At 38.0% G+C, this 12838-nt stretch overlaps 1 protein-coding gene across 5 annotated transcripts in view; it reads right to left on the bottom strand.

Annotated features, from left to right (window-relative positions):
• Positions 1–4883: 4883 nt before the first annotated feature.
• ATP13A3 (ATPase 13A3) overlaps positions 4884–12838 on the bottom strand; it is an 80470-nt gene continuing 72515 nt past the window's right edge. For all 5 annotated transcript variants that reach the window (XM_067738462.1, XM_067738460.1, XM_067738463.1 and 2 more), the window contains one exon: positions 4884–8357. In XM_067738462.1, coding sequence (XP_067594563.1) covers positions 8160–8357 — 198 coding nt within the window. In that variant the 3' untranslated portion in view covers positions 4884–8159. The remainder of the gene's footprint in view (positions 8358–12838) is intronic.

The raw sequence follows: 12838 nt of genomic DNA on the forward strand, positions 1-12838 counted from the left end.
TTACCACTGACTTTGAATGTTACCCAGGTACAAGTTAAGTCTCCCTCTTAGGAGTGCTGATTTTCCTGGGTGGTGAAAAGACGTCCATTCTACACTACGAGGCCTCGTTCGTTTTACTGATTTTCCACTCTTAGTTCAAATCGTTGAAATGAAAGCGTTTTCAAGCTATGGAAAAGTCAACACCTTTAAACCTTTACATAGAGAGAACTAATTAAAATAATCTTTCTCACAGTCAAGCTCACAGACATCACAGAGCAGTGTGCATTGTGAACATAGCCCTGCTCCTGACTTCATGACTTAGCCTGGGGTGGCTATGACCTACAGCCCTGAAGGGAACAGCAAAGTCTGTTAAAACAGCAGCGACCATCACCTGATTCCTTTTATCACAGTCATGCTGTATCTTCAGTGCCAACTTACTCTAAAACAGGACCACCCCATCATAGTGAACCACACTGAGAAAAGTAGGTAATAGTACCTATCACTTTACACCACGCATTGTTCTCAGCACTTTATTTAAATTAATTCACTTAATCCTTACAATAACCCTATGAGTTAGGTACTAATATTATCCCCAATTAAAGGATGACGCAACTAAGGCACAGAAAGGTTAAGTAACTTAACCAGGGTCCCAGAGCTAGAATTTGAGAGTAGTATCTCTGATTGAGCCATAAATAAGGAGCTATCACTTCTAAGATGCTTAAATAAAAATGAGTACTCGTGGCACTGAATTATCTGTGAAATACAGCAATACTAATCGGCCAAAACAATGTTTCCTACACGTAATTTTAAACGAATTGCTTCTTGTACTAAATTTTATTTCTTATCCGTACAGACTAACCGAGCCCTCCAGTTGCCCATACTAATTTTTAAAATATTTGGCCTTACCTGAAATGCTGCTGCACCCCAAAGCAACTGAAAGGCTTAGAGCTTTGCATGTGACCGGGCACTTTCCAGAGGAAGAGGGAAGTATCCTTGCATCCTGAGGATAAAGGCTTTCCCAGAATAAAAGTCACGTTAAGGACCCTATCTCAGAGGGCATATTCTGGTTTTTAATGACGAATCTCTTCAAACTTTGAAAAAGAGACCATATATCACCCAAGTCCTATGGCCAAAGCCGAATGATAAGAGCAGGAGGGAGAGCAGTTTCTCCCCAGAGGCACAATATGACTCTGTGATGTGTGTCCAGTAGTGACACAGCTGGGCCACTGCAGCAACCGCCCCCCTGGTTGGGCTACACTTCCTTTGGGTGTTCCTTTTTCTGCCGTTTCGCTCCAGTTCTACTCCAGTTCCCCTCTCCCCCTTTTAGGAATAAGGCTAAGGACATTCTCAAGTGCCCTACTCATTTTTTTTTTTTTTTTCATTTTAGGAGTAGTAAAGCTAAAAACATTCTCAAATATGTTCCATAATGGCCTTGCTGGGTTGAAGGAAGGGTGTCCACATGTTCAATTGAACATAGGGATGTCAAACTGCTTTGCAAAGTAGTTGTGCCAATGTATGCTGCCACCTGCTGTGTATGACAGTTCCCATACATCTCCACCCACGCCTTGGAATTGATTTTTTAAATTTAATTTTTGCCATTCGTGTGAAATAATTGTCTCGGTATGGTTTTAATTTTTCATTTCCCTATTGAATTATGAACTTGAGCATCTTTTCATATTTCTAAGGGACAGTTGTGCCTCATCTTCTGAGAAATTTGGGTTCTCTTGACCATTTTTCTATATGCAAAGTATGTATGATTGTGTCTTTAAGAAACTGAATTGTAGGCATTATTTATGTATTCTGGATACTAATCCTTTGTCAACTGTAGGTGTTACAGATATTTCCTCTAGTTTGTGCTTTGCCTTTCCACCTGCTTTCTGTCTTTTGATGGACAGAAGTCTTAATATAGGCAGAGTTATTAATCTTTAAGATTTGTTTTTTTATGTGTATTAAAATAATTCCTCCTCTCCTCTCAAGCCAAAAAATATTCTCCTATAACACCTTATTATTATATTTTAGAATTTTGTCCTTCGCATTTAGGTCTTTAATCTGTCTAGAATTGATTTTTGTGTATGATGTAAGTACAATTTTATTTTTTTCCATTAGGATAACCAGCTTTCCTATATATGTATATCCCTTCTTCCCTCAGAGCTACAATGTCAGCACTGTCATAAATCAACATCTGATGAGTGTTGTGTGGGTCTGTTTCTGGGCTATTTGATAATCCCTATACCAACACCACACTGAAATATAAAGTCTGAAAATATCCAGCGTTTTATGAAGTGTGAAGAAGTAGATATTCTTATACTACATTGGTGGGAATATAAATGGTAGCAAACTTTGGGGAGGAAAATTTAGTAGTATCAACCAAATTTTAAACATACATATTCTTTGTCCAGCAGTTCCACTGCTAAAAATATATCCTATGGGAATGCTCATTAAGACATGTACACAAAAACTTATTTGCAGGATTTTAATAGAAAAAAAAGAAAATCTAAATGACCATCAATAGGGAAGTAGTCGTTTAAATTATAGTATATCCATGCAATAGGATGCCTTGCAGACTTTGAAAAGAATGGATTTGAGCTGCAAGTACTGACATAACTTTTAAAAATTATTTTTGGCTGCGTTGGGTCTCTGTTGGTGCGCGTGGGCTTTAGTTGCGGCGAGCGGGGACTACGTTGCGGTGCGCGGGCTTCTCATTGCGGTGGCTTCTCTTGTTGTGGAGCACGGGCTCTAGGTACGCGGGTTTCAGTAGCTGTGGCACACGGGCTCAGTAGTTGTGGCTCGTGGGCTCTAGAGCCCAGGCTCAGTAGTTGTGGTGCACGGGCTTATTTGCTCCGCGGCATGTGGGATCTTCCCGGACCAGGGCTCGAAACCGGGTCCCCTGCATTGGCAGGCGGATTCTTAACCACTGTACCACCAGGGAAGTCCCTGACATAACTTTCTAAAACACACTGAATGACATAAATCAAGGGCAGCATAGCATATAACATGGGGTTCTATGTGTGTAGGATTTTTAAAAACATATGTGCATATATATTTCTTCTAGAACAATACACCCAAGAAACTTTAGTATTCCCCCTTCGGGGGAGAAACCAGGAAAAAGGTGACTTCCTTATATACCTTTCTGTGAGCTTTGAAATTTTATCAAATGTGCCTAATGTCACTTAAAATTTTTTTAATGCAAATGTAAAGTGATTTGGAAGGGAAAATGGCATTATTTAAGAAAAAAGGTAGGAATATAGGTATTTTAAAATACTGGGAAAAGTCAATGCTTGAATTGCAAAAGAATAAACATTAACCTCTGGAATCTGAGTGCAGTGGTACAACAGAAGTGGTTCTTAAATTATTTTATCGTTGGGAAAAAAGTCCCCCAAATCGACATTGTCAGGTGTTACAGAAAAGGAACTGAAATCTATTCAGCCTTTAGTGTAGCCAAATGCAGTCGAAGCCCATTAAATGCTGAAGGGACTGAAATGATCTTCTAAGCATATGCAGTCCTAAAACACAGGGAAAGCCACTGAGCGGTCTTTCCGCTTACATCAAGGGAAGACGCTCCAGAGCCTGGAACAGCTCCCCTGGTGACCAGTGAGCCAGTCACACAGGCAGACCAAGTGAAAGGCCCCTTGCCCATCAGATGCCAGAAGCCAGCATGACAGAGGCCTGGGAAAAGGCACTGTGGGATAATCAGAGTACGACTTCGAGTCAAGTTCGGGTGAAGCTTCTTTAGCCCATTTCCCCAGGAAGATCTCCTGTGAGAATTACCTCCAAGTTTTATTTTGAAGAGAGGACATTATGATGGGCCAAGAAGGGAACGCTGGGCACGGAAGTTGCAGACAGTGGAGGAGCAGAGTTGATCCAATGAGCAAACTGATGAGGTACTGAGAAGTACTTTGAGCACTGAAGTAATGACGGCACCAGTGTTTCAAGTCCTTTGGATTTTGGATCCATGAAACAAGTCGGGAATCTGCTGTCCTAAGTGGCAGCTTCTGTATCAGTCGCAGAACCCTGGCTTACAGGGTTTGGCCATTCAAAACCAGGTATCTACCGAAGGAGATATGCTTTTCTTCCTCCGTGGGAGAGACTCCAAGGCCAGGGCACAGCAGCGATCTCTCTGTACTTGTAGAGTAACCACAACCCCAACTTGGTACGGGGACAATCTCATTCAAACTCCTAGAACTCCCTCTGTCCTTCCCTGCAGTAAGTATATACCCAGAGTAAAGCACCTGGCAGTGATGGAGGGGGAAAAGGAAGGAGAGACATGCAGAACTGTATTGCCACCTGCAGGCTGTGGTGCAAGGGACACGATCATTTGCTACACAACCCACAGAGAATGGAAGGAACTTGGGCTCAAACTAGGTCTCACACCAGCCAACCATCCACATGGCCCACAGCAGAGGACACATGGCTCCTGCAGAACCTGTGACACAAGGAAAGCCCTCCCACCCAAGCACAAGGCCCAGCACATCCTGCCCTCTCCGGGATTCCTATGGCCAGTAGTCAGCTCCAAGGTCTCCTGTACCATGGAGCGCTCTTTTTGCATCCACGGATGCCGCTTCCCCTCAAACTTACATGGCTTACATGGCATTAGCTTTCCGTCTGATCTTCCCAACTACTAATAAATTCTAAGCCCCTAGTCTTCTATTTCACCATTTCCCTCAGACCTCCTGAGGCTTAACATTTGGCTCTACACTGTATCTGACTGATGGGTTTCCACGGGCCGGTCACAGACATGACGTGGTGTGTGGAAAGTTGCATTATTTTCTTGAAAAATTCAAAGTTAAAAAAAAAGAGAGAAATGGGGGAAGTATTAAGCAGGAAAATAAATCCAGAGTATTTGGGCAGTATTCATGCAACTAAAGAGCAAACAAACGTATATAAAGACACAGAAAAAAGAAATGTTATATATATTATTCAAATCTTTATTTGGAACAGCTTCAATCAAAAATTTTTCATAAGGTTATTTACAGTGCTGAATGTACAATTCTGAACGTATGCCTTTTTGACATCAGGGTACCATTCTTGAGCAGCAATACTATTTAAAAAATATAAAGATGCAGTATCATTTCTGATATAAAGTTACTTAAAAAAATCCAAAGTCTTAGGGAATTCACAAATCATAACAGGAAGTAATTATTTTATTAATTTAATGTGCACATAATTACCAAATCTTAATACATTAAAAATATGTGTAAATGCCTACAGACTGTACAAAAATTAACATTTTGTTAGAAGTTCCCAACCACCTCCCACCATAAATATACAAAAAGCCTATTTTCAGATATGTCAAAACTGCATGCATGAAATCTTAGAATGTTTTCTAAAGCTGGAATTTTGCTCTTCTCTGGACATTGGATCCATAGCCGTTTGGGGGAACAGAGTACACAAACACTGATATAATTTTCCATGCCTTTGAAACTGTGCAGTAGTTTCATAAACATGGGAAACAAAATGAATAGTAAAAACTGCAACAGTTTTATTTAAATGCAAGTACAATTTGGAAAGCTTTCGAATGTAGGGATTATAAAACTAATATAAAAAGGTTTTACTTTGTTGTTGGCTTAGCCACTTTTATTCAAGCATTATTTGCAGCATTGCTTTACAGCAGTTGGTGCTAGAAGATACAAAACATATAGTTACCACTATTTATATCTGAGGGAGGAAAAAAACCTTTAAACAACCCTGAGGGAGACACACATTAAAAATCTTGTTATTTATTTAAAAAGTTAAAAAGTTACATATTATTTAACAATTACTTTCCTGGACATTTCTGTCCTTTAGGTATGTGCATAAATAAAATTTAAATCAGCAATATTTATTCATCTTAATACGTCAAAATAACATATGTACAGATTTTAAAATTTAGATCTGTATACACTCAAATAATTTAATGTGAAATTCAGAATCAAGATTACTATGTAATGGTGACCTACAGAGAGAGGACTCATCTATCTATGGCACTAAGTAGGACCCACACCTGGACTCACAGGCGTTCTTCAAATCACATTCTGGAAGCCATCCATTTCAACCTGAACAACCCACCTTGTCTATGTTCAAATCTAACCTCCTACAAATGCTTTGTCCACCTACCTAAAAACCTCATTCCTTTGAAAACAATATGGACAGATGTGATATAAAACCCTTATAAAATCTAAATGTTAAAAAAGGGGGGAGGTTGTCAAAAATATAGCTCTTTATGATCATGCTCTTAAAGATGTTAAATACAATCTGACAGTTGGATTTTTAAGCTGCTACTTAGCAATTACTTTAATTATATGCTTCAGTATTTAAATCAGAGAATAAAATTTACAATTGTGGGAGATCACTGAAGACTATCACTCGTATGTATTGGAAGTGAACTGAATGTGGAAATTATAAAATGATAAAGAGAGTAAGTAACTATAAAAACAGTGCTAATCACAGCTCAAGAGGTCTAAGATGCATAGCTTCATAGAATCATTCATGGAATAATTGTTCTTATCATCTAATGTGTATTAATATAGTATCATACTTTTTTGATGGAAAACTTTGATTATATTTTTGTAAGAATCATCAGTGGCCACAGCAGTTAACAGTGATCCTGAGTGTAACATACATTTTTCTACAGTTAACCAAAAATCATCAGGTCTCTGCAGCATAAAAAATGAGAACCATTTGGTTTTATGGTTCTGGGTAACATTTGATCAAATTGGTAAATATGTATCAGGAAAATAATGATCAGCTAGAAGTAGAAAGCACAAGCATGCTACCGGTCAAGGAAGAGCACAGGATAAGATCACACAGTCTTAGTAGTTTAGTGTCCACTTTACAGCAGTATCAGTTTTCTTGTTTATCAGAACTTTGGTCTTTGCCAAACTGCTGGATCTTACCTATAAAGGCATTTTTAAATTACCTTAATTTTGTTTAGAATTTAAACATTAACCAGGCAAAACAGAAAGGTGAAAAATATCTTCCACATTTCTTTTGGCTCAATGAATGACTTTTCTTTTAAACTTTATTTCATTTTTTTTTTTCTCCCAGAAATTTCCACAACCGAATGTGCTCATTCGTAAACACCCAATCCAAAATAGGTAAACTCTGACCTCTGGCGCCACCTAATGGCATAGAGCAAACTCGCCAGGTTCATACAGCTTTGAAAAAATAGCAGTCATTCAAAACCACTCATTTTTTTAAGCCTCATTATTAACAGGAGAGACATACATCAAACCTTTAAAATTTTAGGAGGTAAAATTCTAACTCAAAAAACTAAAAAACAAAAAACTATTATCCTATGTCTTTAGGTAATTAAAGACGTAGGAGAAAATAAAAAGACATTTAAAATAATATAAAGCCTGAGAGGAAAAAAATAGGTATGAAGAGATATTAGAAAGGGAGATCTGCATCTACTGCCAAAAGAAATCAGCTTTTTTCCTACTGAAAAGGCTTCAACAACATTTAACTAAAGCAAATTATACTACTGACACCAGACGTAGCACAAGATCCATTTAATAGCTTTGAGGGACATCTCAAGAAGGCAGTGAAGCACCTTGCTGATTAGAAAAAATAAAACCCAGGCAGTTTGTACAGAAAATATAAAACCATAAATGGAAATTACCTGAGTTGCAACACCATAAAACTCACTCCTAACTCTATGCTATTAAAGGGAACTGGTGGTATGCATACTAAGTCTTCTTTGGGAGAAATACTGAAATCAAATAAAAACAGGCTTTGTACCTATTTTCATTGGAGGCTAATTAACACCCATTTTATTTATCAACCACAAATTTAGGGCCTGTAAATAAATGATGACTTTTTCTAATAAGGGGGCTGTGAAAATAAATTTAAAGGCATAAACTAAAGTCTTAGAAGCTAATATCTAAACACCTTCCAGATACCAACTTTCTTCTGTACCCTATAAAGAGTATCACTGAGGATAACAATCAAGCCAGTTCTGGAAATATATATAATATTTAGAGTTACTGAATGAAGGTATAGGACTTTGAAGTTTGATTATTAATTTAACTGACCGGCTAATCTCTTTTTGTTTGTTTTGTTTTTAAAAAACCCTCAAATCAGCTACTATATTGGAAGGGACATAAATTGAAGGGGTGCCATTCTGACACACAGGATCAGAGTAAGTCCTACATTTACATTCTCCTCAATGCTGCTACTAGAATGCCACTGAGACGGATTCACTGCTATGTTATGGTGATGATCTGACATGATCCATTCTCCTTTACTAAAGCTTTCGCTTCTGTTGTTGTCTGAGGTTTTGGTGGCCATTCCGGGTCAACCAAGAGCTCCTGGGCCAGACACATGTACTTGGCCTTTGGCATCTTCTTCCTACAGTTCAGGGCCCAGGACAAGCAGCATTTTCCCCACCAATCCACTGACTCCTAAGAAAATAAGGAAAAAGAGGAACACCCAGTAGATTAAGAGCTGTTGTTTTTAACAAGTTTGTTAAAGCACAGTTCATCAGCACAGAAAAATAAGAGGAAATTACTTCTGGGCACAACAAATACATGAAGGAAAGAAAAAAAAAATCCACGCTTAAAAAACAGCTTTCCATTATTTAGGAACATTATTTTTTTAAGATTATATTTCTAAAGTATCCATGTAATTTATACTTCATTTTATTTAGTTCTATGTTCCTACCTCCTCCTGTATGCAGATACATTTTAAAAATAACTTGTATATCTGGAGTCTGTGATTCCATAACATAAAACATCTGATGTATTAAGAATAACTTCGAACTATTCAGAGAAAAAATTTTTAATATTTAATATGAAAACCCTCGTTCTATCCTAAACTATCTTTTGGTACTACTGCTTCTAGCAACTTAACCACCTGATCATTTTTGAAAGAAAACACTGTAAAGATACCACTGCTACTGTTAATATCACCTTTCAAAGCATTATGTAAATACTGTTAGGTCAAAATCAGAACTTAGATCATGCTTAATGTCAATCACTTCTTTTAAAACCACATTCTCATTAACATAAAAACAATTTTATTTTATAATGATGGTTTCCCCTTGGTGCTCCACAACTGGAAAGAGGTACATACAAAACTATAAAGCAAGTACTAATTCTTAGTATTATTTCATTATAAAAAGCTCTGCTGTCACAGAATTCCTTCGGATCAATCCCAATGTTTTTACTGGATGTGATCTTAGATAAATAGTTCTTGAAGAACAAGAAAGCAGAGTCCCTGGTTATTGTACAAAAATGTAAATTCAATACAGGCCCTCAGAATTTGTCTTAATTGGAACCGGAAATAAATGAAATAAAACTAAATGACTATACTGAGACCTGTAGTTATATTCACCTCTGAAGAACAGTCAATTCTTAACTATTTTGGATGTTTCTTCTACAAAGCAAAATTTAAATCCCAGGTTGTTTTGTTTTGCCATCAACATATAACCTAGGCTACAACCAGGTCTAAGCTCAACTGAAGTAAAGATGACCCTTGAGCAACACCGGGTTTGAACTGTGCAGGTTCACTTACATGTGGGTTTTTTTAGCAAATACTACAGTACTACATGATCCACAGTTGGTTGAATCTGCAGATATGGAGGAACCCTGTATACAGAAGGCCTATAAACTATATAAATCATAGCAGATTCTTGGCTGTGGGGAGGGTCAGCAACCCTAACCCTGGCATTATTCAAGGGTCAGCTGTAATCTCACAAAATTCCGGAAGCATTCTAATGTTAACTCTCAAAATATCTTCATGATCAAGAAAGGCAAATTTGCTACAACACAGACCCTGAAACACAGGTTTCTAAATTGGCCAATGGAGAATAGCAAAAATACTTTAAAATGAAAACTCTTTAAAACTTTTTCATACTTTGACTTGGTAGGTCTCATCGTACTGAGACAACCACCAGGAACCTACTACTCTCTCCTTCTTCAAAACTGGGGGTGGGCATGCGGCAGAGAGCGTGATACACAATAACGACATGCTTTTGAAGGCCTTCTAGTTTACTCTGTCGACAAAACAGTGTAAGCTGCACCATTACCAAGAATTTAAAGGCAAAAACTGTGGTTTGTCACAAGTAAGCTATGTTAGATTAGGGGTGGGGTGGGTTAGTGGGGATACAGATCAGGGGTGGGGTGGGTTAGTGGGGATACAGATTAGGGGTGGGGTGGGTTAGTGGGGATGCAGATTTGAGGATTATTCATCTAGTAGCCTCTTTATTGTCATAGCTAAAAGCAGAGTTATTACCATCACCTCAAAGGAAGTCCACAAGAAAACATTTAGCATTAGAATATAGAAGAGGTTAGCTATAGGACTCTTCAGGTGATCCAAATAACAAAGAATTCCTTTTCGGTACAGGTGTATACATGACAAACCTTAATATTTAATCTGAGGCGACAGTTCACTACTTGGACCTATCTCTTCCCCAAGGTGTTTAAATTCTTCCGTCTAATTGCAGGGGAAAAAAAATTCATTGTTCCTAAATCAATGTGAAAGCTGTCACTTTTTATTTTACAGCAAGTAGCATTGTTAAAGGATCACAGAAAAGGGCGAATGGTGAATGCTGACTTTAAAAAAAAAAAAGGCAGAAACATATAAGCCTTGTCTGTCCAGATGAGCCAGCTGGGCTGAAAGCAATGCAAAACAGGCTGAGTTAAGGAAAGTCACAGCCAAGTGTATTCAAATGTAAGACACACACACACACACACACACACACACACACACACACACAAAATAATAAAATCCATCATTTCCCCACCTGTGGAAAATGAGGCAAGCAATAAAATTAAAATGAAATCCACTGCAAACAGAATCACAATTGAATCACAATTCTTTTCACATTAATGTGCATGCTTTTTTAAACAAAAATCCTCATGTCCCTATTAAAAGCAACATACACCTGTTATAATTTTAAAAATAAATTCAGTCACAAGGAACACTAGGGATCCCCCCCTCCACTACAATTAGACTCATATTTTGTTCTTGTACCCTCACCTCCCCCAAACAGCATACACAAAAAATACACTATAAGCAAGCATAGGCTTGTTCATTTACAAACACAAGCATACCACAGACATCCTTAAACAACATAATTCACTGGTACAGAAAACAAACAGTGCTACAGGCATGCTAGAATAGAACTAAATCGAGGGAGAAAAGACAGTGGCAACAGGACAAAGGCAAGCACTGCACAAGGAGAGGGAAGAGATGAAGCGTCACGGGGCTTAGAATGAGCACCAAGGCCTCGCCTAACATCTAGGGTAAGTCTCTGAAGCAGAACACAGGAGCCCCAGCAACTGGATCTTGTGATTTGCTCCTGAAAGGAGTGGTTAAATAACCAAGTGTATCCCTCAGAGAAGGCAAAGTGGCTACCACAGCCCAGCAGAAAAAACACAAAGAACTTTTAAAAAGATCTACAGCTAAAATTCTCCTGCTTTTTAGACCAGTCCAAGCTGCTCATTCCAGAACCCCAATGCCAGCTAACTCCTAGCAGTGTCTTTTAGGAAATGTTTTCATAGGTAGTATGTAAGATATAAAGCCATGCTTATGGGGAAAATGTCGTAATGGTGCTGTGGTTTTCATAAAACTCTTCTTCCATACCAATCCTGAATATAAGACAAACACAATCAGAATGAGCATTCTATCTAAATAAACTCGAATAATATCCTAAGTGGCATAAAGACTACAGCTAACATCTGGATTTTTCCCCCAAAAGGGAAACATAATCAGGACACATTCTCAGGCATTATCAAAATACATGACGGTATGACTCCAGTTCCACATCTAACCACTAAGCAGCCTCAGTTTACCAGACACAGGGTAGGCACAAACGCTTCTTCGAAAGAGAACATGAAGCACAGATCTCAAACACGGGTAAAGCTGTACAGAAAAACACAGGTGATGGGCCCCTCCACTGAAGACTTCTCATTCAGTAGATCAAAGGTGGAGCTCAAGGCATTTGTGATGAGTATCCTTACTTGAAAATCACTGCATCTCAAGAATGTTTTTTTTTTTTCTTTTCTTTTTTTGTCAGAGAATAAGTATTAACATCTGGAGCTGCTAAAGATCACTACAGAAAAAAAATAGTTACATAAAAGTTTTAACTTTGATTATTTACAAATGGTTTATTTAACCTGTTTTCAATTTGATTCAATGGACGTTTACTGAGGCCACTGTGCATTAGTAAGAAAAAGAACCACTGTAGGAAATAAGTGACTATTATATAAAAATCTTTCTGTATCTAAATTAGATCAGCTGTATGTATGTTCAGTGGGCCAAATAAACATAATATCTAAAATGTCTACTATTAAATAAAATGACACCTAAAGGTTTATTTCGTTTTTAAAGAACAGATGGAGGCTTTCTGTTACAGAAATATTATGTCCTGGGCCCAGATAAAACTGAACCTGAATTCCAGTTCTAATGCTGTTTCCTCATCTGTGAAGACAGGGATATCTTCGGTCTCTCTACCCTAACCTTTTAGGTGGTTGTAACAACTAGAGAGAATTTATACAAAATGCCTCACAGTATCTACCATAAAAAGTAGGTTTTGAAAACAGTAGCTGTTCTTTGTCTCCATTTTGTCACTTGATTGTTCTATTACTTTGCATCTCTGTGGCCTCATAATGTGAGACAGTGTGGCACAGTGGAAAAAACACTCCTCTTGAAATCAGAAACCTTGGCTTCAACTCCCAGCTCTGCCACTCATAAGCTGCATAACCACGGCAAGTTGACTGAATGCTGTTTCTTTATGTATAAAACGAAGTTAGAAACACCTTGAGATTGGAAGGATTCTGGAGGTGTTACATAGCTGTCTTGCAGATCACCAGATATTTTGGACGTGGTTACCTGAGATTTCTAGGTGAGGTTCTCGACTTCATAACTCAACTGCATTAAG

Source organism: Pseudorca crassidens, chromosome 5 (assembly GCF_039906515.1).
Source record: "Pseudorca crassidens isolate mPseCra1 chromosome 5, mPseCra1.hap1, whole genome shotgun sequence".
Classification (NCBI taxonomy): Eukaryota; Metazoa; Chordata; class Mammalia; order Artiodactyla; family Delphinidae; genus Pseudorca; species Pseudorca crassidens.